We start from the raw sequence: 27,423 nt of genomic DNA, 5'->3' as shown, positions 1-27,423 counted from the left end.
AACCCCCCCCCCCCCCCCCCCCCCAGGGGCAGGTCAGACGGGCGAAAAAATCCCTCAACAATCAAATCTCAAAACTGAACATCGAATGTGTACCAAACGACTGAATATTTGAATACTCGGCTCCAGCCCTAGTTGGTTCTAACAACTCATTCTGACTCAATTTACATTTATTTTACCATTTTTATCAGAGTGTATTTGGGTTTAATTAACATTTAATATCATAAACTCTGTAAAGAAGCTGTAGATTTTGTAACAATTCATTTACACAGCTACATTTTTGATTAGAGCTAAAGTGCACGACTCTTACATATAAATGAGCATATGTTACATTCCTCGCCAAATGAGTTCACACAACGCACCGCCAGGTAAATCTCTCTGTATTCTTGGTATACCAGAGTATTTAAATCCGGTGTCTGTGGTTAGAATAATATATAATAATAATAATAATAATAATAATGTCCATTGGAGCAAATGCTTATTATTTAGTATTGTATATTTTGGTCATATAGTTTGTGTTAACATGCTTTGTCAACATTACACAGTATTCAGTCATACCAATGAAGCCTCTTGAATTAAAACTGAACGGCGATGACATGACTCTTCCTCTACATGGCTCTGGAGCAACTCTAGTGATGTCGGAAAAACCTAAGAAGCATCCAAATTTCTGACGCTCCAGATATAAAAAAAGAAAGTCAGCGTTCAGAGAAAGGATTACAGTCAAAAACAGAAAGTGATGGATGGCGAGGACAAACATGGATAACCTTGGGTGTAGCTTTTCCCCTGTGAGAGGCCTGAGGGCAGACACGATGTCATGTTACTGCTCTATGACAGGTTGGTATTTGTAAAATATTTGGAGTAGGCTATGTAGCTGTTACATTTCCTCTACCTAATGGATTATTGCCTTAATGTATATTTCTGTAACTATGTTGACAGTGTCCATCACTGACAGAAAGGGAGACCAGAGTTCAGCACTGCAGGTTTAATGTATGGAATATTTATTTGATTAGTCCACCTTTTGATAATCTTTAAAATGTCAAATAGCTATCACAATACCCCAGTGTCTGATCAAAAGTAAATCTAATTAAATTTAATTTACAATGACAAGACAGATGAGCGCAGTACATTCTCTGTTTGAGAAGCTTCAAAGAGAAAATACTCAAATTTACGACTGGATTCAAACATATCAAAACTGCTAAAAACGTAGTTCAGCTTTCAAAATGCAGTGCTTTCTGCTGAACCATCTATATACTGTCTCTACCCCACTTCTAACTGCAGGGAGAAAGGTTAGTGAGACAGAGGAGACTGCTTTAATTTGGTTGACGTCTTCAGTGTCTTCCTTCTCATAACGCTCTGGGGGACAGACAGTCCTTGTTGAAGCAGTAGAGAGTTAAAGCAATAATGTTTAAATGAAAATTACCACCTGATATGTTCCTCATTGTCAGATCAACATCTCTCTCTAAAACACATTTAAGAACTTATTTTCTGATTAACTTTTTTAATTTAATTTCTTTGCTTAGCTTCAGTCAGTGTTTTTTTTGCCTCTGGACAGCCCTGAGCAACAGGCCAGATGTTGTCAGCTGCGTTCATTATGTGTGAAAAGAAAAAGCGACAATGACGGCAACAGTGAGAACAAATGACCTTCCAGCCAAGGAAACAATGTTTCTCTATTTACTGTTATCAAACTATACTGGAGATGCAGTCCTTTCTGGAAATGCCGTCACATTGGCTACGTTGTCTAATGCCATTAAAGAAATAACACTTCACTGCCTGCTAACAGGTCTGGCTGGAAGTCATCAATCAAAGGTCAGAGGCAAAGTATTGTCCTTACCTGTTCTAGTTTGGTAGCAAAGGCCACAGTGACGGACAGGACAAACATGTCAGAGCAGTGATCTGCAGGTCCGACTTGATGGTAGCCCTGGTCTGGGATCAGTGCAGCCTCCAGGTTTTCTGGGAGCAGGTCAGTTACTGCAGGAGAACCTACAACAGCAGAGCGGCGCAAAAATTAAACAACAGAGGGACAGAAAGAGAGAAAAGAGAACAGAACATAAGATGATAAAAAGTTCATTTACTCTGAACTAGGTACAGTTAGCAGAAAACCAGAAAAGGGCTGGTTCTATAAAACAAACTCACATGAGGTTTTCCCCCACAAGGGTTGACACCAACAATACTTTTTTTTTTTTTTTTTGAAATTTCAATATCAGCCCGTCATCACATTTTCTTTCAAATACATTAAAAACTCATTCTCTACTTTTCGACTTTTTGCTTACACAACAACTGGAGCTGAACCTGAAGTGAACCTGGGTCTATATACAACTACAGAAAACACTGATGAGCACATGAGCATGATAAATGTTCAAACAGGTTGACCAGCCAGATTTTTCACAGGGCTTTAGCTCTAACAGGGACACAGACAGTAGAGTACACAGCACATAAGCATATACTGTTTTACTGCTGCACGGTATACCAATACTAGAATCGCAATACCCTGCCATTAAAAACGATACAACACCGCCTTTTATTGGTACATTAATTAGAAGGAGAGACATGGATGCCAGCATAAGTGCTCTTCCATGTCTTGTCGACAAAGCAGACGCATGGAGTGAACTGTGGGTGTTATTTCGCTTACGTAGTCGACAGTGAGGGCAAAACCATGGACTCCACAAAGGCCACCTGTAAATGATGTTTCAAAACTACACAGACCAAGAGAGACAACACGTCCAACTTTAGTGTGTGACAAGCAAACTTTTTTAGCATCGAAGTTTGTGAAGGAAATTGAGGGCAATGTTAACGGTTTAATGTGGCTTTAGCTTTTTAGCTAACTTACAGTAATCCAGTTATTAATGTGCTCATTCATTGTCAAAAACACATCTACATGAAAAAACAAAACCCGTCATCAGCACATAAAGTACAATTTTATTTAGCCTGAAAATAATAAGCATTAACTTTAAGTCTGGCACTTGGTAGCCATGGTGATGGAGCTCAAACTCAGGATTATTAGCCTGCTCACTACAGTAGTGCACTAAAGTAGACTGAACACACGAGTCAATACACCTTGTTGGCGGAGGTCTGGGCTCTGCTGAGCGCCTTTTCTAGTTTCCATTTAGTCAAATTAGATTTAAAAATGACATTAATGAGAACAGGCTCTCTACAGTAGATCGGAACGTTCTGTCATTTATTACTCCATTACTTTTCCTGATGTTTTAGATTTTTGTTGTGGTATTGTTTCAGTATTGGTTAGAGCCCTTCATTTCAGTCCGAGCCCAACGGGGCCTGACTGTTTTATGACCCTGGGGCCGGGCTTCGGGCCAATTTTCATGTCATAGCTCACGCGGGCCGGGCCTCTGGCCTGTATAAGGCTTCTTCTTTATATGTTTTAGACATCCATCAATTAAAATAACGAAGGAGAAACTGGAGGTGGTAAAACAAAGATAGAAAGACAATTTATAAGCTACTCACACTGACACACAAAACACTGGCTGTATAGCTTAGGAGGAGTCTTCTTTTTTCGTTTGGGATTGGACTTTGGGATTGGCCATGATGTCCTGTGGTGAAGCCTTGACTTTTGATGCATAGCCTAGGTGTACAGTAAGGCAACCTGCATGTTTTTTATTATTAGGCCTATTGGTCATTTGTTTAGATTGTAGGCTGTAGCCCGTTTGTTTTTCTGCACGCCTTGCGAGCAGCAGCAGCCGTCCGCCTCAGCCTGTCAAAAATGCCTTTTTACTAGTGATTATAAACGTTTGAACTAACCTTGTGATCTGCTTGACGTGTTTTATATCTATGGATTTTCTTGTAGGCAAATCAAGTGCTGATTGGAGAGGTTAAATTGATCGTTAAATCACTGTTGGACGTTGGCTGCTGACCGAACGGTTGTCTCTTTAATAAACAAAAACTTTAATTTAAACAAAAAAAAAAAAGAGCTCCATTTTTCTAAATTAACCTAATATAGAAATGAAATGAAAAATAGGCTAACCACTGCCTTTAAAAACAAAACTGAACCGTTTTATTGGCTGTAACAGTAAGCTGTGGTATTGGGGAGGAGGGAAAAAAGGCTCAGGCTTTTTCTGACAAGTTGTCGGACACGGGCCGGGCTAGGGCTTAGATCTGAGGCCTGTGCATCGCTCTAGTATCAGTATCGAGATATTTAGGCAGGTGTTGTATTAAAGTCATACTTTTGGGTATTGTGACAACACTATTGTATATTACAGTGTGGGGTGTTAACACATGCTGGCTAATAAATGGAGCAGACACTTCTGCATGAAAGCAGCTATTTTATACTTGTATTATTTTAAAAGCCCTCACAGCACAGAACTATTATTACATTAGAAATTTACAAATTCACAGCTTGCAACTACAGGGGATATTAAAAATACTGCCGCCTTTGATTTAACTGTATCACTTTCGGGCTGCACAAAGCAAAAGCCTTTTTTTGTGAGTTGATGTGTCACACCCATGATCACATGTTCAAGTTAGTCTCACCAACGGATATGGGTCGATGCCGAGGCTGATATTTAGAGAGCAGGGCGGACTACGGCCATTATAGAATGCCGATACCAAAACAATATCTGATATACATGGTTATCTTAGTAACATGTTACACTTGTGCTGTAGATTTCAGAGCGGTATACTCAAGTATAACTATTTATATCTACCGCTAGCCAGTAATGGTTTTAGATAAGAGTTGATGTCATTTAGGATGATATCTCAGCCTCGTGAGCGCAGGTCTCAGCAAATGCCGATTATCTCAATATTATTGGGCTGATTAATCAGATGACCACTAGTCTCACATTTAGTGGACATGTATCCTAAAATCCCCTCACATCAAGTGGAGGATTTTACAGCACTTTCACTACAAAATGTGCTGTACAAAGTGAAAAATCACTGCTCCAAAAGGTGAACATTTAAAATTTTTACTTCACAAACTACACATGACAGAGGTTTGAGGGATCTGGATCACTGCAGAGTTTTGCAGATATCCCAAATCAAAGGGAAACTGGTCCTGCATGATGGGGCATTTAAAATCATGTTTTATTGTGACATCAAAATGTAATTTAAAAAAGCATCCACCCATGTGTCCAGTGGGTAAAGATGTCATCAGTTCAGGTATGACAGACGGCACAGCACTGACAGCTTACCAGAGAGACAGAGCGGACAGACTGCCAACAAAAACATGTTGTTTTAGCGTTCTTAACGCATGCATCAGCTATGACTTCAAGAAATTACATCACTAATCATTTTACTTACAAGAGACACTGAAGCAAGAACAGTACAAACAAAGCAAACAGTATTGCTGAACCAGCTGACCTTTTCGGGGCGGGGCCTTCTTGGCTTTGAACCTATCAGGTGAAGGTTCGGAGGGCTTGTTGTCATTTTCCAGCACCATGCTGAGGAGGAGGGCTGGTCTCTGCTTGATGTATTTACTGCTCAGCAGTGGATACCAGCGAGGCTCCTGACGCATACACACAGAAAACAAATCTCATCTGTACATCACTCATAACAAATATCTTTCTACTGGTATGCTGGTAAAACTCAGAAGCCAAATATTACTGATCATAGAGCTAACCTATTTCAACATGTCACCCAGACATAGAAGAGGAGGAAGTTTACCTGTTTGACCTCTTGTACAGACCGGAGGTCCAGGACGATGTAGCCCACACTCTCTCTCCTCTTACTCACAGGGTCAACAGCAAAACACTGAAGCTTGATGGGAGTTCTCTGCAGTCTGGGAGGACAGAGTGGTCAAAGTGCATCAAGATCACGCAGTTTAGAAATTAAGCCACTAGAAATGGACAGAGGTCCACATGACAACAAATATAAATACAGTATAATAGTTATTCTGAACATCCAGCAACAGTGGTTTGTGAAGTAAATATTAGTGATTTAATTCAAAGCAACAGTCAGTTAGAGCTCCAACAATTAATTAATTGGTTAGTTGAACGTAATATCTTTGGATTTTTGGCTTTTTGACATGTTGTTTTGAATGTTCTACCTCAGATTTGTGAAGTGATTCACTGTTTGGCATCAAGTGTTGTGAAAGAATTTAAACCACAATTAACAATCAGGTTTCTTCAGCTTTCACTCAGGAGTAAAAATCAGCCTTTAAACTCGAAAGAAAGAATGATGTGATATTTATCGATATCGAAAGATTTGAAACTTTTTATCGTGATAAGATTTTTGCCCATATAGTCCAGCCCTAGGCTCTGGGAAATTTGTGATGGGTGTAACATTGTTGTCTGATGTTTAGGTGACTAATTCATGCATTACAAATTTAATTACTGCAAAGACTTTTTTTTAACCTCTCAGGTAAATGAATCCTGGCTGCTCTCATATTGCTTTTTATTTGCAATGTCATTACAGTGAAAGTTCAAACTGCAGTGACAACATGGTAGCGGTGCAGACCTGTGCTGGTGCAGCGTCCTGCGGTCCAGCTCCCAGGCCAGCTCGGTGCTGAACTGAGGCTGGTCTACGTGCTCCACAGGGTCTGTTGCAAGATGCTCACCATCAAAACTCGCCTGGACCACCAGACTGAGCCGGGGAGTCTTTGGGAAGTGACGACCTGGGGAAGGGGAGACAGGTTTCCAAACATTTCTTGCAGGAGCCACTTCAGCACATGAGTTGTCATTAGATAGATAAATAATCGACCAACTCAATGTAGTCACAGTGGCCGAGAGGTTAAGGTGCTGGGCTTGAAATCCAATGGGGTTACCCTGCACAGGTTCGAATCCTGTTTGTTTCATTATGGTTCAGTCCACAGAGACTTGGCTTGGTAATCAAGAACTCTTCAGTAATACAAGTTGTGGACTGGTAGCTGGAGAGGTACCACAACACCTCCAGGGCATTGCCAATTTGCGGCAGCCCCCATCAGTCAGACAATTAACTAATGCATTATACAGTACATGTGTGTTTGTTTCTGGCTTGTGTGTAAATGACAACAGAAAAATTTCATCAAGGATTAATAAAGTAGATTTTCTTCTTTTACTTTACTATTTGTGAACGCTATGTAACCAGTAAAAGTGCAAGTTAGATTTAAAGTTAAAAGTCTTGCTATAATAACAGTGGGCCATCTACTCTCAAACGTCTTGTTGTTTCTCTGCGGGTCTCTTTTGTAACAGCCTTAAAGATGAGGAAAGCAACACACTTAATCCCGATATCACAAAATCTGTCTCAAACGACAATGACACTAGTATGAGACTGACGTAGCTTTACAAAGATGAAACGTTACAGCTGGAAGTTAAACGTGGGTTGTTGTGACAGGAAACTTTGTAATATCTGGCTGGTGCTGACAAAGTTCAGTTCATATAGCATCTTCCATAAGCCCTGGCTGGGAAATTGTGCCTTTCAAAGCTTTGTCTATAACAGTTCAGGGTGGATTTAACCGCCTAAGCTGGCGCGATCAGCAGCAACAGGCTGCCTTTCAGAGAGCTAACGTTACTTAATACGTTACAAATGCCACCCGTGCATTAACCGCACTATGCTGGTAATTGTATAACTGAATTTACTCTAGAAGCTAACGTTAGTGTTACGTGTGTGTGCTGGTCCGCAGCTTGTAGTCCGCCTCCTTAACGTGAACGTTACCTTCCAGGATGGACACAACGATAAGAAGTTGGTCTGTCTTCGAAGCCATGGTGACATTTGACAGCTCCAACGGAAACGTTTCCAACTGTGAACTGCGAAACTCCTCTCCACGCCGTCGTTTAATTCGGACCTACTTGTGGGCACCAAACTTTAACGGAGCAGAGATTTTGTTTACTGTCCGTTACAGGCAGCAAACAGCCGCTTTGTTGTCAAGCTTTGGCGCCACCCATTTTGTTTTAACAGCGGAAGTGATGACGGATACGCGTCTGTGATCTGCGCCCTCTGCTGGTCGGAGGTGAAACTCTACTAGGCTATCACAATTTATTTTTTCCGACATATTAGACACATTTCTCTTCTGTTATTTATTTATTTATTTTTTACTTCTGAGTGTTCTACAATATTGTAATACTACAAGTGTTTGTCCACCACTGGAAAGTTTAAACTGCTCCCCCAAATGAAAATCATCATCATCACTAGTGCGACTATATTATACTAGTACGAATTAATTTGATTTGATCAATATGTCTTGCTCACCCCTTTACCAGTACAGTTTTGGGCTGTGCTGGTCAGTAGTGGAAATTAAATTCATTTACTCAGCATTCTACTTTGGTACAATTTTTAGCTGCATTAGAAATATATATCATTGTTGTATTTTATGCTGCTCGCAAGGCGTGCAGAAAAACAAACAGGCTACAGCCTACAATCTAAACAAATGACCAATAGGCCTAATAATAAAAAACATGCAGGTTGCCTTACTGTACACCTAGACTATGCATCAAAGGTCAAGGCTTCACCACAGGACGTCATGGCCAATCCCAAAGGCCAATCCCAAACGAAAAAAAGAAGACAGCCTCCTAAGTTATACAGATAATGTTTTGTGTGTCATTTCTGAGGGAAATACTTTGCAGATTTACATTAGTAATACAAAATTAAATAACTAAACTAATTATGATGTATTATTATAGATTAGGCAACTCAGCAATATATGCATTTGTTAAAAATAGCCCCACATAGCTGCAACACAAAAGTGATGGACACATTAATGCATCCATAGACCTAATTATTACTCAGTCATATAAGATACATTATTCTGAAATGGGCTAAAAGGCTTTTTCTTGTAACAGTGTATTTAGTAGTATGGCTACTTTTACTTCAGTAAAAGTATACTTCTTTTACCACTGGTCCTGGTCATACATCAGTCCAAGTACTTACACCAAAAGGGGAAATAAATGAGTAATAATAATTACATTTATTAATTTAGCTGACTCTTTTCTGCAAATATCTGATATATTTGCAATTTATCAGAGGTCGCACGCCTCTGTAGCAACTAGGGGTCAAGTGTCTTGCTCAGGGACACATTGGTGATTTACAGTGAATTCGAACCTGGGTCTCTCACGCCAAAGACATGTGTCTTATCCACTGCTCCATCTCCATCAAATTATAATGATTAATAGTAATATAATCATAATGATAAAAAGTGTTCTTCTTAAACTCCCATGCATTTACTAAATTACTTGCCAAATTATTTTAGACCATCACAAGTCATTAAATATAGTAATTAAAAAATATATCATAAATCTTCAAATTCAAAGCAGAGAGGAGAACTGCAATATTCTATATTGATACATTAATCCTATTGAATCACATTATGACTGCCACTTGAGGTGGATCTGGTCAACATGCTAGGAGGAGCACATGAAAGTATAAAACGTATCATTTCCTGTTGTCAGTAGGTGGCGCTATGACTGTGACTGAATATTAGCATGTAGATGTCTTGACAGTGGGACTGATCAAACGTGAATTCTGGGGCAGATTTGACCATGTACACTCAAGTTGCAGCTTCCCGTTTCATGGGGAAACATGGGAGCGCGACACCACGCCACAGACACGCCCTTCAATGAAAACTCAGATACCACAACTTTTCATCATGAAGGTCTTTAGAGTTTGTTAGAGTACGAGTAAAAGAAATGCCCTTTTTCAAATGAAAATTGACTTCCTGTTGGGTTTAGGTTGTGGCTCCAAGAGGCTTTTTTGTTTGTCTTGTGCCTTTGTTTAAATTTTGTAGGGGGTCCATATCAGATGCCGTGTGGTGCTCTGGCCCTAATAAGAAATATTGTGGTGGTTTCCATTATACATGAAAGTTGGTTACTGTATTAAAAGCCAGCATTTTAGTTTTTTTAGTGTCACTTGCAAAGACAAAACTCCACAGGAAAAGAATATATATAAACATCCTTTAATCATGATTGCCAAACATATGAATTAAGGCATATACAGTATAAAAAAGCAACAGCAGGTTTCATGTTTATACGATTTCAGTGTGTTATTTACTAGATACACCGGGTGGATGAACTGAACATACCAAGCAGCCTTTATAAGACAACACTGTGTCTCCCAAAAGATGACAGCATTTTGTAAACAGAGTTCATAGCACTATATTCAAGTAATAGAATGATCACTGATACTATGCAGGTAAGGTGTTGTGTAAGTGAGGCAGAGCCGCTGATAGACAAGGTTAGGATTTTTGTTGGCTCCACAGTGCGGCTGTGAGGTCGTTACTATAGCTTTTAATTTTTTGTCGTTATGCTGCATTTACCTTATTTGGAAGTTAATGTAATTACAGAAATCACAAGCCAATCACGTGTTGCCAAAAGGACTTGAGCCAACATTGGTGTAAATGTTGCAGGCCTGGTTGCCGGATCCATGAATGAGGCACCAGAATCAGGCCAATTCTTGTTGCCAACGCTTTGGTACTTCTTTATTTTAGAGATGTGGCAGTGGTTTGGCAACAATGCTAACATCTGACCTTTCTGTCTATCAGAGGCTCTGCAGTGAGCTAGTTCGCTTGTAGGAGGCATGGGAGCAGGGGCAGGGCAAAGGATTGTGGGAATCCTGACAAGTACGCTTCCCCACTGGCATCCCTGTCAGTAAAAAAGTGGGCATTTTACTTTTTAAAAGGACAATTCCGGTGCGATCAGTTTTTATCCAGCTTTTATCATGTTTATTTATATTTTTGTGTCATCTTCGTTATTATTCAAAATAAATATTCTGATAGAAACACTGTCTTATACTATGGCTTGAATAGTATAGTAAAGAAGAAAGCATCAATTTGGGCTCAAAACTAAATTGAATTTAGCATGGTCTCAAACTGCTGTTGAAAATGACACTGCAAGTAAATGCTTTTATACACAACTTGGAAGTTCCTAAAAACAAGACAAATATACAAAAACTGGTGTAACTATGAAGTAAAGTGAAAACCTACGGCCTATGTTAGATTGACGAACGATGTAGCTTCTTTTTTTTCGCCCTAAAACTCACGATTGTACCTGAGCAAGCACACCAAATTCCATTTAGTTTTGAGTGTGGTGCTGGCTTAGAGGTGATTAGAAAGAAATAGATGTAGAAAATCAACAAAAACCTCAACACTGGAATTGTCCTTCAGAGGTGGTGTGACTAGTATCACTGTCTGGCATTTGTGTCTTTCACGTTCAAACAAAACATGCCAGTAGCACACGCTCACTGGCATCCATCATTCATTCACCTAGCCCCAGGTTGTACCTCTGCCTTAAGCACAGTCCTTTTTATTACATTAGAAATCTCTGATGGTTGTTTATTATATTCAAGTCGAATAATAACAGGTCACTGTTTTAGTGTAAACCCAACAGGTCATTTATCAACCCTTAGCACTTCTTCCAAAATCCTCACACTCTCTTTTATTCTATATTTTCTTTGACTGAATTTGACACGAAGCGAGTCTCCACCTCCATCTTCCTTGACCTAAACAAAGATGGCAACAAGACACGATAGCTGGTTCCTATTCCCGTCCTACCCCAGTTGCCGCATTTATTCGGGACGAAGAATAAAGGAATGAGTCAAAATTGTATTTGCGCACCAAAGATGACAAAAACAGCGGCTCATATCTGTGTATACTGTTGACTGACCCTCACTGCCGAAGTCCGGCAATTTCACCAAAATAAATGACAAAATATGTTGTTTCTCATATCTTTTAAATACAATCCATATTAGCGTTTGCTGATCTGGTGCCAATATCAACACGTAGCGTGGTTGGTCAGACCCTTCCAAAACAGACACAAATCACTGTTGAGTCATACAAATGTCTCCACATCTGACACAGCTGTGGTTAAGGTTTGGTCAGGTTTAGGCACAAAACCACTCTGTTGGTGCCACGGAAAGATCAAGGATTGGGTGAAAATGAACGACTTGCTTAATGTTAGGGAACTTTGTTTTCATTTGGCAAAGATCATAAGATTGTTTTGCTGTATCAACCTTAACTGTAGAAAAAAAACGAGATCCATCCACCCACCCACCCGTACGTTGTCTCTTTATCTACGTCACCCTACTTCCACCTTTGCTCCTTAGACACAAGAGGCACAAACTGGGGCTAAAATTCACTAAATGACACATCCTTCTCTAACCAAATGGGATATGTGCAACAACATCATGTGCAAAATAGGTTACGTCACTGGAACATGTGGCTAAAGGACAAACTGCTGCCGATTAATAGAAGTCATCTAATAAAGAAAATAGGGATTCTGTTTCTGCTGGTTTTTCCTGCTCTGCACGCTGCTCCCCTGCATGGCTGATGGTCAACATAGAGTACAATAAAGCATGTTAGTGCTCCGCCATGAATCTGTACAGAATATATACACCACTGGGTTCCTACATGGCACTGGGCAGGTTGATGTGAAGGTTTACTCTCACATAAAGACAATACAATCAACATGGTTACGCTCAAGTACAGGTTAGTAATACAAATGTAGCGTCAGCACTATGGAGGGAGGAGGACCACTTCAATAATCATAATATAAGAATAATAAGCATAATAATAGACTTTTTAGCTTCCTAATGCTGTTTCCCAATAGGAGTTTAAAAAAAACGATCAAGACTATTGGGATCATGTAAGTCATCATCAGTACATTCAGTCATATCATCATCTTAATACACTACGATAAATGTGCATTTAATAAAGTTAAACACCAAAGCCGCGGCTGGGCTGAGTGCACGGCGGGGTTGGGTTTTATACGCGCTGCCTGCTTCTGTCACGATCCTGCAAAAGTCATTGGATTTGTACAGATAGTTCCTCCTTCAAAAAGTTCCCGATCCTGCTTTCTGTCGGCCCGTCTGCTCCTTGATTACGTGTTATAAAACAGGTGGTTGTCTTTAGTAAGAAATGAAAGAGATTTTTTAATTTTTTGTTCTCTGCCTCTCAGCGAGGCGAAGCTTATTCAACACCATGGAATTGATGTCTGATAAATGTGCCGTTCCTCATGTGAGACGTGGCCACATGGTCCTTACTTCTTCCCTTCACTGTCTGTGGAGACAAGAGGACAAAACACAGGCTTTCAGTCACATATCGGTCTTTCAGCTCAGGAACAAGAGTCAAGATTTTAGGTGTGTTCAGACTGGAAGTGGTGCAATTGCATTAATCAGAAGAGCATTAAGCAGAGCAAACAAAGAAGCATCCACACAAGTCGAAAATGTTTAAACTCATGTTTTAGTGTTTAGTCTTAACATACCTTAACGCTACATTCCTGACAAATCCAATCTAGTTCAAATTTGTAAACATGTGCAAGTAGATAATGTAACCAACAAAATAAATTAGAGCAACATTGTGTTGTTTTCACTGTGATGGATTACTGCATCAAGTCTAAAGCCTCTGAAAACACTTAAATAGTGATCTAAAATCTAAAACCTTTGGCTGTCTGTAATATCTGCCTGTAAAATGAATGAATAACTTTTGGAATGACTTGGCAAATGCAAATACAGATGTAAAAAGGTACATGATTTGTAGTTCAGGCTAAACTCACACACAAGACATGAAAGAATGCCATTCATTGTGACTCGAAACTCAAAGAAAATAACTGAAAAACTCAAAAGGTGCCAAGTGGGGCAACATGATGAAGTTAAGAAAGGCTAACTTCATGTAAATATTCTGTGCTGGGTCTGTAAAGTATGTGCTCTTTTACCCGATATCTAGAGTCCTTGGATTCAACTTTTTCCACAAAACTTTGTTTACTGGTGATACCAACATGAATGTCCTTTAAGCGTTCAGATAAAGTGTCATTTCCAGAGGACAACACCTTCAAATGCAAAATGAACAGGCCCACACAACTATTAGGACCAACCTTTGTTATTTGGAGATAATGTTGTGATTGTGAGTAAACGGTTTGTTCACAAGATAAGAAGATAATTCATTTGTGAACTTCAGACATTAGGTCTAAACATTAGAAAGCACAGCTGCTTCCATCTTCTGTAGAAAACACCTGGCATTCTTCATTTCTCGCCTGTTGTGTGCTTCCACTGTCAGCATCACTCCCGTTAATCTCCTCCATTTCACAGCAATTACCATTTATAGATAACTGCAGTCTTTGCACCAGTAAGGTAATCATCACATTATGCTGTTAAACGGCCTGGTTCCCTTCTGCATTATTTCACACATTCAAACAAAGGCAGTGATATATGGCCTATGAAAATATATGGAAAACACTGCAAAGTGGGTAATGATCTACTGGATGATAATTTAGGCAACAAGGCACGAACCTCAACGATGTTATTTTCAGGAGAGAAGGTTTAGATATTTGATTTATTGACCTGCCAGACGGCCTGAAGACGAGACAATTCGCCGACTTATTCTGCTCCCAATTTGCATTTTATGAAAGAAAAATGTAGCCAGTTCCCTTCATAAGATACAAACTTAGTGGATAATATATGAGCATGTGATCTTGTGATCCACACTGAGAGCACACCTGAGCTGAAGAGGGTAAGCAGCACAGAAACTGACAAATAATATGAAAGATTAAAAATAAACCACAGTGCTACCATCAAGATACCATTAGCCACTTTGGCTGTGTGCGTTCGAGCGTCATGGTTTTAGCACATGTTAGGCGAGCATAGCATGCTGCATTTACGTGCAACCTAAAAAATCACCTTGATATGATTAAGTGGACACTATTGAAATTTACATTTTAGTAAGTAACATGACAAAGCTGCATTTATGCCCAATTTATCCAATAACTAAGGGCATTTTATTGTGTATTTAACACATGAAATATTTAAAGATAACAACACAAACCAAGATCCAAACATGCAAGGGCAAGCAAGGATAAACAAATTCAATAAATCTAATCATAAAATTTAAAAATTGGCTTGAAGACACTCACTGGGCTCCTAAAATATCTTTAAGGGGCAGCAGGGAAACAAGTAAACCAGTAGATCATTTTGAATGGCCAAAGTTGGCATTAAGCTCCGATTATCACATTCTGGTATTATCAGCATACAGTTTCGGTTTTTCAAACTTACCAGTAGAGGAGTGTCCTGACACCTGCTGACTGGAGACCAGCGATCTGGAGCTCAACCCTTCAACACAGAGCAGTAAGAACACAGAGAGGAAAATAAGTGAAACATCACATTTCAACAAATAAGAGAACTTCACTCTGCCTTTTGAGCTCGATTCTGTTCAGCTGGCCATAGTCAGAACATTTATTTTGTATTTCACTGGTCTTCCTGACAAGCTGAATGACATGCTGGTTGTCCATATTAAGCACCTTGTAATTTTAAAATGGATTTTTTTTTTTTTTAAATGATATTTTTTTGTAAGCGAACAACAACATCAGCATCAACAACAGCTTACTCTAACTGACCAAAAGAATGTAGTCACATGTTCATTAAAGCTGTATGTGATAGCAGATAGAGTATGTCATTTCAAAACCATGGGCATTAATCTGCTTTTTAGTACTTGTCGAACCTTAAATTAGTCAGTTTCTGTCGACACGTTTTGGGGTCAATGTGTCGTCGTACCTTGGTAGATGTCGTACTGTCCTGACATCAGGTTGTAGCTCATACCCAGGTGTGTGTGATGGTGTGTGTGGAGGTGTCGGGCGAATGACACGTGGTTCCTCTCTCGCTCCGTCTCCCTCTCACCCTCGGGGGAACCCTTCTCACCGGGCTGTACGAACACACACACACACACACACACACACACGTGGATTTACGTTTTTTACTAAGCGTTTCTTTTCTCTAACCCCGCAAACTGTTGTGCATGTCAACTAAACATCTGAGTCTTCAGCCCAGTAGTACTGACTGCAAACTCACAAACACCTCTTTAAGTCCCGTTGAGGACATTTTCGCTTATTTGAGGACACCGAAGAAAGAAGTAATAGTGTGTAGTAATTTAGTGTATATTTGTATTGCTACATAATCCTGTACTAACAACTAAACGGCATCTACCACTGAAGAAGGCCGACATTTCTTGAGCTGCAGTTCTTCTAATGTCAACTTGACAAAGAAAAATGGGACTGGATTGAAGTGAACGGTGATAAACCCAAATTTGCTCTACAGGTTGAAAGCAGAGAAAGTTTCCTCAAGATGATGTTGGCCCCCACCACTAACTCCATGTCTTGGCAGCCACGGCAGTAATATAACTGGAGCCGAAGCATCGTATCATTATCAAGTGGTAGTTTGGTGTATCCACACTGTTTACACAAGTAATGAGTCGCTTAAAATCTGAACAACTTAAAGGGTCATTTAAATTTGTTTCATGTTCTTTTTTACTTTTTGTCATCTGTTCTCCAAAGTGAACTATATGTCAGATTTCCCTCAAGTATTCTCAATTGTTTGATGTCATACTGTATTTAAATTGATAGGAAAAAAAAAAAAAAACTGCCTGGAAAGAACAATACTAACAATTAAACATTGCAGTATGCCTTGTAAAATGGTCAGCAGTAAGGTTTTGCATCCTTAATTGGTTATGAATGATGATTTGTCTTCATTCTTTGTGTATTAAAGGTGACACTAAATTGTGTTTACCAGGCTGTTGAAAAAACTCCCAATATCTTATACAATGTAAACAATCTTGTTTGGCGCTTTCTCCTTTAGGAAAACATTACAAGTTTAATGTTCACAACTGAAAAAGCCCTTTCTTGGCGACATATTGAACAACTTCAAGACTAGCGTGTTGTCCTTTGCTGAGTGGTATAGACTGAGCGTAGCGGTTGCCTTGAGGATAGGGCTTTGTGCAAATGACCATATATGAAAAAACAGCTCCATATGACATCATACAGAGCAGAGAGTAGAAGAAAAAAAAATATTTGAAACTGGAGCACTCAGAACAATGGGGAATCTGAGGTTTTGGCTAACAGGGATTTATTTTAAATCCTTTTACCTCATTTGAAGCTTTGGCCACGTTCAACATGAACATCCAACATTGTAACATTACGGATATGACAGAAAATAGAGAAAAGCATAATAGGGCACCTTTTGTGTGTCAGGTACAGTATGTGAGTGTCATGCTGGTGTAGGTGATGTTCTTTACTCCTAAGTGAGCATTAAAGTGAGTCTCACAGCAGGTGATTTTCCGTGGTACTGATGGCTCTGCTGCTGCAGAAGCTCCATGGCTGAGGACGTGGACGAGTCGCTGCTCTGCTTGCTGCTCATCACTCCTCCTCTGCTGGTTGGAGTCACCTCCGACTCCTCCCTGCCCGCCGTCTTACCGTACAAAGGGTAGTGGAATCCTGGTGGACACACACACGAAGAAAACACACACATTACTTTCTGTAGCGATCAAAAATAAATAATTAATATACACTTTGCTATTTAAGATACACACAGCCTGTGTGACAGCATTATTTTGTTAACTCTACCTCTGATTGGCTAGTACTCATTGCCTCTGTAGGTTAGGTTTGTTAAAGTTAGGGTGGCGTTTGGATTAGCCAATCAGAGGTAGAGTAGGGGGCAGGATTATGGAGGAATATGGTGGGAAAAAAACTAACACTGTGTGACACAGTGGAGACAAGATGAGCGACAGTTGGAGAAATAAGTGAGTCAGAGAAGTAATGTTCGTGCCGTACTCTAAAAAGAGTAAAGTAGACAAATCAAGAATAGACAGATTCTTGTTCATTTTATTAAAAGCAATGTGGAGGGCCACTAAAGTTAGGAGACAAAGCAGAGAGGATCTTTTTTCAAATCTGAACTGAGCGCCCAGAAAATGAACGATCCACCAGAAAGAGGAGCACCTGTGCTTCTAACGATATTTAAACTCTCACTCACTTTCGGGATCTCTAAATACCTTGGTATACCATAATACCTTAATACTGCCCAAGCCTACACATAACCGGTTCACTTCTGGACAGTGACCTTTGTTGCATGTCATACTCCCCTCTCTAACCGTTCCCTTTCTGCCCCTTCACCTTCCAATAAGGGCGATAATGCGCAAATTGCGGTTACCTAATCGATCAATTCATGCATTATAGGGTCATTCAAATAGGGTTTATGACTTAACCAAGGGGGTTTAAGGAGTTAAAGTCCATACATTTCCAATGTAATTAAAAAATAACGTATAAGGTATAATACGGTTTGGATGAAATTTTGTACAAATTAAGCCCCATTAGAAACTGGAACTTAAAATGCTTTCAATACTTACACTTCAAATGAAATTTTCAATCCCTTGAACTTAAAGTGCAGCACCAGTACAATATTTCATGTTACAAAGACATAATATTGGATAACATTTAACTTCTCTACAGTTTTTAAGCCTGCAAATTAAATAAACAAAACAAAAAATAAACATAAGCAAGCACATCCAAAAATCCAGAAAATGTTGTCTTTTTTAGTTCCCTGTGTGTTCGTCACTGTGAACTATTTTATCTGTTGTCAATGTCAAAGGTATTGGTTGGTGAAGCTTTAAAGCTTGCTTTCCTCTGTTCAGAGGTAACAAATTCCACCTACCAGCACCTTAAAGCTGATAATTAACCCAGTATCTCTCGTATTTTGTTTAATCCCAACAAAAATGAAAGATTAAAAAACAGGGGACGTTCATGCATTACATCATATCATTATATCCGTTTCCAGTCCTGGTGTTCAACTAGTTGCTGACAGTCATTTCATAACGATCACGCAGACGAGAGTGGTGTCAGTCATCTAAATCTTTGCAAGAAAGCAAATATATTCGTATTTCCCAAAATGTCAAAACAATCCTTTACTCAGAATCTTACCTGGGTAATTGTGGACCAGGGTTGGGGACACCCCTCTGTAGGAGGCCCCGCCACTCTCACACATTGCCAGGTAGGGCGGGTAGGAGGAGTGCTGGTACTGGATGTAGGGCTGCTGGGGGGTCATGGGAGGAGACACTGCTGCCCGGGCACTCTGGGACTCCTCAGACAGCCCTCCCATTGGCTCCTGGCCCTGATCATCCAGCCCCTCCAGCCTGTCTGAATCCTCGGTGTCGATGTCAGGCGGAAGATCGAGGGATCCGTGGACCCTGGCTTTTTTAGCATCTCCGCCCACACCTCCTCCTCTGTCTCCTCCACCTCCTCCTCCTGAGGTCATCTTGGCAGGCTCCACGGTCACTCCCCATTCTTTCCCCCTGTCTCCTTCACCCTCCTCGGCCTCCTCCCCATGCAGCTCTGAGTATTTGCTGTGAGCGAGGCAGTGAGCCCAGGCTGGGCCGTCTGAGGGCTAGATCGATGAGGACAAGTGTTGGTGCTAGTTGCAGTGTTTCCCCTATAATTCTTTGTTAACAGTGGTGGGTAGGAGTCATTTTGGGGTCGGTTCACTTCAGTCCACGTCTCTGTCCCAGTTTTTGTTTATATGGCCAGTTGCAGAGCTAAAACTTAATACCTATCTTATAAGTCTAAATGTTAGCCCTTTAGCGTTTTGTCTCTTTTTTTGGAAGGAAAAAAAGGCTAATTTATTAGTTTTGTCTTTTTAGCAGGGGTGGAGAATTTCCTGCTGCGGTGGCCCACCGCTGCTGAATGACTATAGAGGAAACACTGTGTACTTCAGTGAACAGAACCATAGACAGACCATCTATCACTGGCTCAGGGTGTGATGTTGATGAAGGATGACGACGTTTCAACAGCAGGCCACTCACAGGTGTGATGTGAGGAGTGTGGCGTCCCTCTCAATAACACGAATCAAGACACGTCTCACACATGGTCAAAAACAACCTACCCTCCCAAACGTAGCTTTCATTCAATTCATACAACCAATTTAAATGACCCAGCATGGCTAGAGATAGCAGTTAAATGCATCGTGAGATGACAGGGTAAAAAAATCTGTACAAGCTTTCTGAAAAAGCAGCTCATAAAAACCAACACTTATGTATTAGAAATGTTTCTTTTGTTCCTTTGTGTTTGTTTTACATTTACACCTAAAATTGGAATTACACAATTCCCCATTAGTTCTTACTCTAGACATTAAAAACATTTGCATCCATCAAATCAAACCACACAATTTTGATTTCAACCAAAATGACTAAAAGTAGTATAAGTATAGCTACAGCACCACAGAAGCCACATGGTCTGTGTTGTTAGCACCTATTGGTTTGGCTGTACACAGTGTGTGATTAATCTCTTTGTGACACTCAACAGTCATTAAATTACACAACAACACCATCAACGGCGGCGGCAGGTTATAGACAGAGGGAGAAACTTACACTGGAATAGGAAACATTTGAGTCCAGATCTGTCTGACTGTTTGGGTTGTGGAGTGATGAAGAAGAGGAAGAGGAGGGTGACTTGATGTCATCACAGTCTTTCATCGAGCCCTGGTCCACCATGCCACTGTGCAGAGCCTTAACGCACAGACTCTGTCCCCTTTCTCCCCTCTCACTCATCTCCACGTAGGATAGGATGGGTTTGGGACAGCAACCTTTAGCACCATCTGGGCCTTTACCTAGCATGGGTCCACTGGCTGAAGCCCCAACCATATGTTTATCGTCCTCACTGTCTCTTACCCCCTGTCCCCTCTCACCCCTCTGCTTGCCACTGTGTGTCTGGTCACAGCATTTGGAGGCCAATAACAGTTTCTGGTCCATGTACAGTCCTCTGGAGTACTGTCCGTAGTACAGCGACTGGGCCAAGGCGGTCTGGGTCTGACTCATTGCCAGCTGGAGCTGAGACTGAGGTGGCCCGTCGCCTTTCTTTGAGTCTAAGAACTCATGTGAGGTGCATTTATCGTCTTCTTTCATTTCTTCCTTTCTGTCTTTCACTTTTACATCAAGAGCAGAGCTTTTGTGGAAAGCAGCGCTGCTGCTGTTTTGCCTGTCTGACTGCATGTACCCTGGCAGATAGTAGGGCTCGTAGCTATGGTAGTAAGGGGACTGGGGGTCTTTTGATGATGGGGCTGATGCTGTGGGCGGGGTTTTACCAGAGTTACAATGGTTACTGCTGGAGCTCACATCTGAAGAGGCAGAGGAGCCACACTTGGATCGGTTTCCATCCGAGCGACATTCAGAAGACCCCCCATCGTCCCCGGCATCTGAGATGTCAGAGTAGGCGGGGCTGTTGTTCTTGCTGTCTGCTGTTGCCAGGCAACTACCACTGGAGTCAAGCCGCGATGAACCACCAATGGAGGGACTCGGGGCATTGTCGGTGAAAGTGTAGACCTTGTCAGCCTCAGCTCGGATACTGGCCATCCTGCTCTCCTGGCTTTCAGTGAGCCCATTTATAACATCCTGCTTACTGAGGTGCTCCTTCAGAAGGCTTCCAGAAATTTCCTTGACACCCATTTTAGAACCACCATCTTCTATTTTGATTACGCTGCTGTCCCCATTAGGCGTTCTGGTTGGCACATCTTTGTTATGTTTGTCCTTTAGCCTCCGTTTCTCTTTCTTCCTGGTCTCTTTGTTGCAGGTAACCAGTGTGGCTTTGACAAGGCTTGGTTCCACAACAATGCTCAGCTTTGGTTTGATGGGTTTGAGGGGAAGGTTTTTACTGGTGAGGCCTATGGCTGCCATGGGTGAGGGCTGCTGTGAGGTGAGGGTATCTGCTGTGCCAGGCGGATACGCTGTGTTGGGTATAGCAATCAACTTTGGAGGAGCAGGGGCCGGAGCGATTGGCCGGTTGGTCCGTGACTTGGACAGCTTCTCTACCTTCCCGTTAGCCTTCTTGCCTTTGTCTAGTGCACCTCCCTTTTTGTCGATCAAACCTTCAGCTTCCAGCTTGGGCATCTCTACTGTGGAGTTCCTGTCTGGTACCATGCAGTTCTCCAGAACCACAGTCATGTTGGAGATGATGGGCAGATTGCTCAGGTCATCAATCAGCCCATCTTTCAGCAGGGAGGTTCTTCTTGTCTTGGAGTTGGCTGTGGGGCTATGGTCAGTACTGAGGAGTAGCCGTCTGTTCTTAGGAGACCCCACTGTAGTTACCTTATAAAGAGGAGCAGGTTTCTTAGAGTGGTTGGAATTAGTGCTGTTTGTTTCTGAGAGGTCATATGTCATGTTGCTAATGGTATCCTCACAGTCTGATAGTCGTTCTTCACTCTCCCCATCCTTCATGGGCTCCAGCTCAGGTTTCCTCTGCTCCTCAGCCTCCAAGTGTGCATGTGTCTGGTGGTAGCGCAGGCCATTGATGTGCTTGTAGCGTTTAGTGCAGTTGGGGTGTGGACAGTCGATGAGGATGGGCGGGGGCGGTGGTGAGGAGGTACAACCGCCTCCAGGGTCCATGAACGAGGGGTCGGATTTGCCCTGCGGGGTGGATGGGGCACTACGGGATTTGGCTCGGATCCTCTTCCCATTTCCATTTTTAATGTCATCAGAAGAGACCAGGCTGAGGTCTAGGTCAGCTGGCGGTTTGTTCTTTCGTTTCCCGGAGGAGAGAGAGGAGGTGCTGTTGGGAGGTTTCACCTCCTCCACAGTAAAGAAGGAAGGAGGTGTTCGACAGTTGCTATTGATGAGGTTCAGGCTTCCTCTCCGTCCCTTGCTGTGTATGGGTGCAGTGGTTCCAGCCACACCACCTCCACGACTCCTGTGCTGAGATAGACCCCTGACTTTTGCAGCAGGGGCAGGCTCAATGCAAGGCCGCTCGGCCATGGCCATTCGCATTCGTTTCCCCCTGCCACGCCCACCTGGCAACTCAGGGTCACTGGAAGGAGACTCACAAAACCTGGACAGAAGAAGAGAAAAACAATGGATTTAACAGAGAATTCCTCTCAATAATTAATTAGTGACAGCATGGAAATGCTTCAGAGATGAGACAGATCGGATCGATTTTTGTGTTGCGTTGTGTTCTGTTGTATTAATACAACTAGTACAGTGCCCGTTCACAGGGGCCAATTGTTCGTCTCACATTGGTTTCACCTACAGCAGTGGTCGGCAAGAAGCGGCCCGCAGGCCAAATTAAATACATAAATAAATAAATACTTTGAGCAGCTGGTGCTGAAATAGATCATGAGAGCAACAGTTACTCAAATAATCAGTTCCTCTTAAGTGATTGTGCCTACAAAAGCGCAAGAAAGTTTTTTGCAGCAATGCTTTATTTCAAGTTGAATTAAGAGCTTTTACTTTGCTGGGAAAATGAAATGAAAAAGTGTCCATAGGTTGATAGATGTGGACCAATCGCCAGACGCGCAAAAATAAGTTTGCACAAGGGGGGACCGAAGACACAACCCTCTGCACAACTGATTGAGGTAACTGGACACCCAAGCTTATTTTCCAACCCCTAACCTACAGAATTAATAACACCAAAACAACACATACTACATAAAATTCATTCGTTTCTAGCATGTATGAAACCTGCGTGATGATGATAACTCTGTTTCAACACCACTACCACACTGGAGCAGCATAAGACCTGCCCACGCAAGCAGCTCGGCTGTGTCCCTGCGAGCATTCCCAGCCGTCACTGCTGCAGAGCTCCGCTCAGCGCTGTTCTCTAGTATATTTATTCGTTCTGAACGTGTTGCTTTTTCAAATTCCACCACACGCAACACTGCACTCCCTTGTGTCCGCAGCAACACACCCACCATATTTGAAGTCAATTGTATGTACTGTTCCTGCTGATATAATCAAAATACAGACACACACAGATTCCTTTCAACCACTATGTTAGATGATTACAGTATTAAATTGGGTATTATATTTGTGTTATTGTGACACATTGTGATACAGCCTATACTTTATTCAAGCTCTTCATGTTTACATCTAGCCGTAGTAAGTTGCCTCATAAGACAAACAATAGCCATTACCACAATATTGGCCAATGTTAGTTCTACTGGATGGCGACAAATTGACAAAAAAGAAGCAGCCAATTGTATAACAGTGTTGGGAGTAACGAGTTACAAAAGTAACCAATTACAGTAATGTATTACTTTTGCTATAAGGCAGTAATATAACACAATACTAAAAAAGCGGAATCCGATGGTCGAGATTATAGGGAGGGTGTAAACTAAGGGGGAACTCGGCTCCTCTTAACAAGACGGTAGCTCCCCTGATGGATTATGTGTAAACAGATTTTTATTGGCTATGTGTTTGTGCTTTAACAAATTATTTTCATGATTAGAGAAGCTGCTGACAGTTCATCTTGACCGATCCTGTTGGAGTGTCGGGAGAATCAACGACGTTGTGCTGCCGTACCTCATGCGTAAATGTGCACAGCATCTTTTTTAATGGGGAGGCGATTCATCCTATTTCACCCATCCTCCCTCCCCCGCTATTAATCAGAAGGTTAATTTTTATGACAAAGACCCACCCCATCCGCAGATTTATCTCTGCACATCACTAGAACCCACCTGTGCACCACATCTCACTATCAGAATAATGCGCCTATTAAATAACAGTGAAAGTAACTTGAAGTAACACAAAAGTAGTGTAAAGCATTACAATTCAGAGACAGTAACACTGTAATATAACTAAGTACTCTCAAATGACAGTAACTAGTAATCTATAATGTATTACATTTTGGAAGTAACTTGCCCAACACTGCATTATCAATACACATTTCATGTCACATATTGTTTCACATTGTATTGTATCACCTCATGTCAATTTATCTCACATCAAATTTCATCGTATCACAGCTTCTCTTATATGACATTGTCTTACGTTGTACTGTATATCTTACCATATTGCATCTTATCGTAGGACATTGTATCACGTATCATTTCGTATCGTTTTGTTTTACATCGTTTGATTTTACATCACATTGTATTGTGCCATTTTGTATGGAGCTCATGAAAGCTCAATGAAAGACACTTCAAGCCATCAAGCTGAAACTAAGCCTGTTTTTCTTGTTGATGCATTTGTTCTTGAAAGGTTTTAACCCAAGAATAACTTGTTCACATCGTCACCCAAATTGCACTCTTGTACCACCAGACAAAAACCTTGGAAGATAACAGATTATCATTCAAGGCTCATGTGGACCACTTTACCCAGATGTCAAGGATAAAAATTGATTTTTTTTCCTGTACAGAGGCTGCTTCTTTTGATAACATAAAAAACCTTTACAATCCACAGTTATCTCTGAATTTGATATCGAAACATTTTGTATTCACATGCCATACCTTCTGCTTTGAAGTCTTTTGATGCTGTTTACTAGATCGCCTCGCATCTTAACACTGGAGATGCTTTTCCCCACTCACATATTGTTACTTATATCAAAAAATCTGCCTGCTGCAATGATGAAAATGCATTGCCTTATATTACCTGCTCCAGTAAGACTATTTTTGAAGCTGGACTCTGAACTTTGCATATGTGCTGGCCTTTTAAAGCATTAAGTATGACACTACATCACAGGACCGGTTGGTGTTAAATACTCAATGAATAAATTCTGACCTTGGAAAGACTGTTTTGGGTGTTAATCACCTTATTAATGGAACCGACTGCAAAGCACGTTGAGACTAGACTTTCTTGTCCCCTTCTGTGATTTTAAGAGATGATATCTCACATTTCCTATGATGTTTGTAATTGCTTTCTTACATCAATGTGTCCCTGAATGCCACTGAAGCTGCTGGAACGTCCAACTGAAATTTTTTGCATTTTCTTTGGTATTTCAAGGTTATTTAATGTTCTCATGCCTCGATTTAAAAAGCGATTTTGAACAATTGAGTGATCTAACCGAGATGATTTCCTAACATTTAACTTTGTCAAGTAAAGCTGATTGAGGCCCCTCAGACCCTTGGTTATATTTTTTAGAACCTAAAATGTGTTTTCTATGTGTTTATTATATTTTGTGCTTTTAATTGAATCACATCATCTTTCGGTAACAGTTTCATTCAAAGACTGATAATGAGGAAGCATTTTATTCCATAGAATTATATAATAAAACAGCATTCAGTCACTGCTGACAGGAGCCCGCAAGAGTCCAAATGAAAAAAGCAATTTAGTCCCTGGTTTCTGAGATTAAGCTGTTATTGCCATGACAACAATCATTTACATACAGGAGCAATAATTGAGAGGTTTCAGCCCTGCGAGGAGGGACTGTCACATTTTCCACTCAGCAATTACAAAAACCACTCTCCATTTGTAAAACAGTTGGGATGCAGAATGGAGAGTGTTTTTGTTAAAGCTCATCATGGAAAAACGCCGTACAGCCCCAGAGCCAATTTAGCCTTTTTATCATTTTAGCAACATTAAAGCACTTTAAAAAAAAAAATAATCAAGGGCTCTTTTCAGTTAATCAAATGAACAATCGGTAGCAAATGACAGCCAATGAGAATAACAATCAAATGGTTAAACACAATAGATCAAACAGGGAAATACACCAAGCAGCCTGTCCTTAAAATGTGTTTACAATTAGAACAAGAATGGATTTCAAATTTTAATTTTATTTTTTTCACCAGTGCCAGGCGCTCACTAAAAAATGGCATCCAGCTAATACAACTGAAATTCATTGTCAATGCTCAAACTGAGAACAAGCACATCAACAAATGTCATGATAAGTGTAAGTGTAATAAGCTGTCAAACAGGCATCAGTGCTTTCCATGTAAATATTTTACAACGGCCATGACCTAACCTGAAATAAAAATACTATAGCAAAACTTGTTTCAGAGCCACTTTTCAAGCATACCTACAATAGTGTTTTTTTGGAAACATTTGTTACTAGCATGGTTACGTAAAAAAGGAAAACAGCTAACCACAACAAACTGCTGGGCAAAGTCCTTACATAGGCAAGTCCCGCCACTCGGCAGCAGTGTTATTGGCAAGTTATTCAGAAATTGTTACTAGTTACTTATTCCTACTTAAAAAATGAATTATAATATTTTACTTATGACTGGGTGATTAAAGTTACTAGTTACATTACTCCCTTACACTACTAGTTACTGGAAAAAGTAACAATATTACAGTAATACATCTTGGTAACGCCTCCGGGCAGTTATTTCGGACTAACAAGATCAGGCCCCTACCTAAATGAATGGTGAGAGCCATAACTGCACTTTTAAAGGGGCATTATGGAGTTTTCAGCGGCCCCTAGCGATGCGGTTTTAAGATTGCTACCAGGCGTGAGCTCGTACGCGTGCTCACTTGAACTCATGAGTGAGCATAATCCGAATCACTACCACTTTCATACAGAAATCCTGCTACTGTAGCGTTAGCTGGCTGCATCAGGATAGGCTAACGTTAGTAAACAAATCGCTCCACATTTGCTTTTTACCATTACATCCTTTCTTGCAGGCTAAATCAACAGTGGCACACAGGATAGTAACATGGGTCACGTTAGCTGGTGAAGTAATGCGGAAAGCGATATAACTTTGCTTCGGATAACAATAGCAACTGCTTGGCGTTAGCCGGCGAGCTAACGTGACCTCTATGTTTCTCCAGCTTTACTAATACTCACTTTGTTCTTACTCGACATCATCTGAACCTGTTTGGTCTGATGGGCTTCAGCACATAAACTTTTATTGTTGTTTTGTATCCTTACGTGGAGCCTGTGTTTTGCTGTGAGCCAGTTGTTTTGTGGTGTTAGTGAACTGCATGTCGTTAGCTGCCGTGTTGTCGCTGTAGTCAGAGAGAGGCTCGGGAGCGCGCACAGGGCTGAATCCGACCCGGTGTCCTCACATTAAAAGCAGAATAGTGGCTGATGCAAGCAACGGAGAAAACAGGTGTGTGTTTCATTTCTA

At 41.0% G+C, this 27,423-nt stretch overlaps 3 protein-coding genes across 3 annotated transcripts in view; 1 reads left to right on the top strand and 2 right to left on the bottom strand.

Annotated features, from left to right (window-relative positions):
- The window catches only part of LOC123959810 (centrosomal protein of 120 kDa-like), an 18,892-nt gene extending 11,192 nt beyond the window's left edge, over positions 1 to 7,700 (bottom strand). Inside the window, exons 1-5 of the mRNA XM_046034096.1 lie at positions 7,576 to 7,700; positions 6,400 to 6,556; positions 5,608 to 5,722; positions 5,305 to 5,449; positions 1,829 to 1,977 (exon numbers count right to left, since the gene is read on the bottom strand). Coding sequence (XP_045890052.1) covers positions 1,829 to 1,977; positions 5,305 to 5,449; positions 5,608 to 5,722; positions 6,400 to 6,556; positions 7,576 to 7,624 — 615 coding nt within the window. The 5' untranslated portion in view covers positions 7,625 to 7,700. The remainder of the gene's footprint in view (positions 1 to 1,828; positions 1,978 to 5,304; positions 5,450 to 5,607; positions 5,723 to 6,399; positions 6,557 to 7,575) is intronic.
- The window catches only part of cnot6l (CCR4-NOT transcription complex, subunit 6-like), a 91,437-nt gene that overhangs the window by 58,507 nt on the left and 5,507 nt on the right, over positions 1 to 27,423 (top strand). The gene's annotated exons all lie outside the window — the stretch shown is intronic.
- The window catches only part of LOC123959809 (zinc finger protein 608-like), an 18,865-nt gene continuing 1,234 nt past the window's right edge, over positions 9,793 to 27,423 (bottom strand). The window contains exons 2-9 of the mRNA XM_046034095.1: positions 27,225 to 27,263; positions 20,024 to 22,472; positions 18,582 to 19,044; positions 16,933 to 17,102; positions 15,391 to 15,538; positions 14,893 to 14,949; positions 12,889 to 12,904; positions 9,793 to 12,751 (exon numbers count right to left, since the gene is read on the bottom strand). Of these exons, the coding sequence (XP_045890051.1) occupies positions 12,733 to 12,751; positions 12,889 to 12,904; positions 14,893 to 14,949; positions 15,391 to 15,538; positions 16,933 to 17,102; positions 18,582 to 19,044; positions 20,024 to 22,472; positions 27,225 to 27,263 (3,361 nt within the window). The 3' untranslated portion in view covers positions 9,793 to 12,732. The remainder of the gene's footprint in view (positions 12,752 to 12,888; positions 12,905 to 14,892; positions 14,950 to 15,390; positions 15,539 to 16,932; positions 17,103 to 18,581; positions 19,045 to 20,023; positions 22,473 to 27,224; positions 27,264 to 27,423) is intronic.

The sequence above is a fragment of the Micropterus dolomieu genome, linkage group LG21 (assembly GCF_021292245.1).
Source record: "Micropterus dolomieu isolate WLL.071019.BEF.003 ecotype Adirondacks linkage group LG21, ASM2129224v1, whole genome shotgun sequence".
Lineage (NCBI taxonomy): Eukaryota > Metazoa > Chordata > Actinopteri > Centrarchiformes > Centrarchidae > Micropterus > Micropterus dolomieu.
This window is presented reverse-complemented; position numbering and strand designations above follow the sequence as displayed.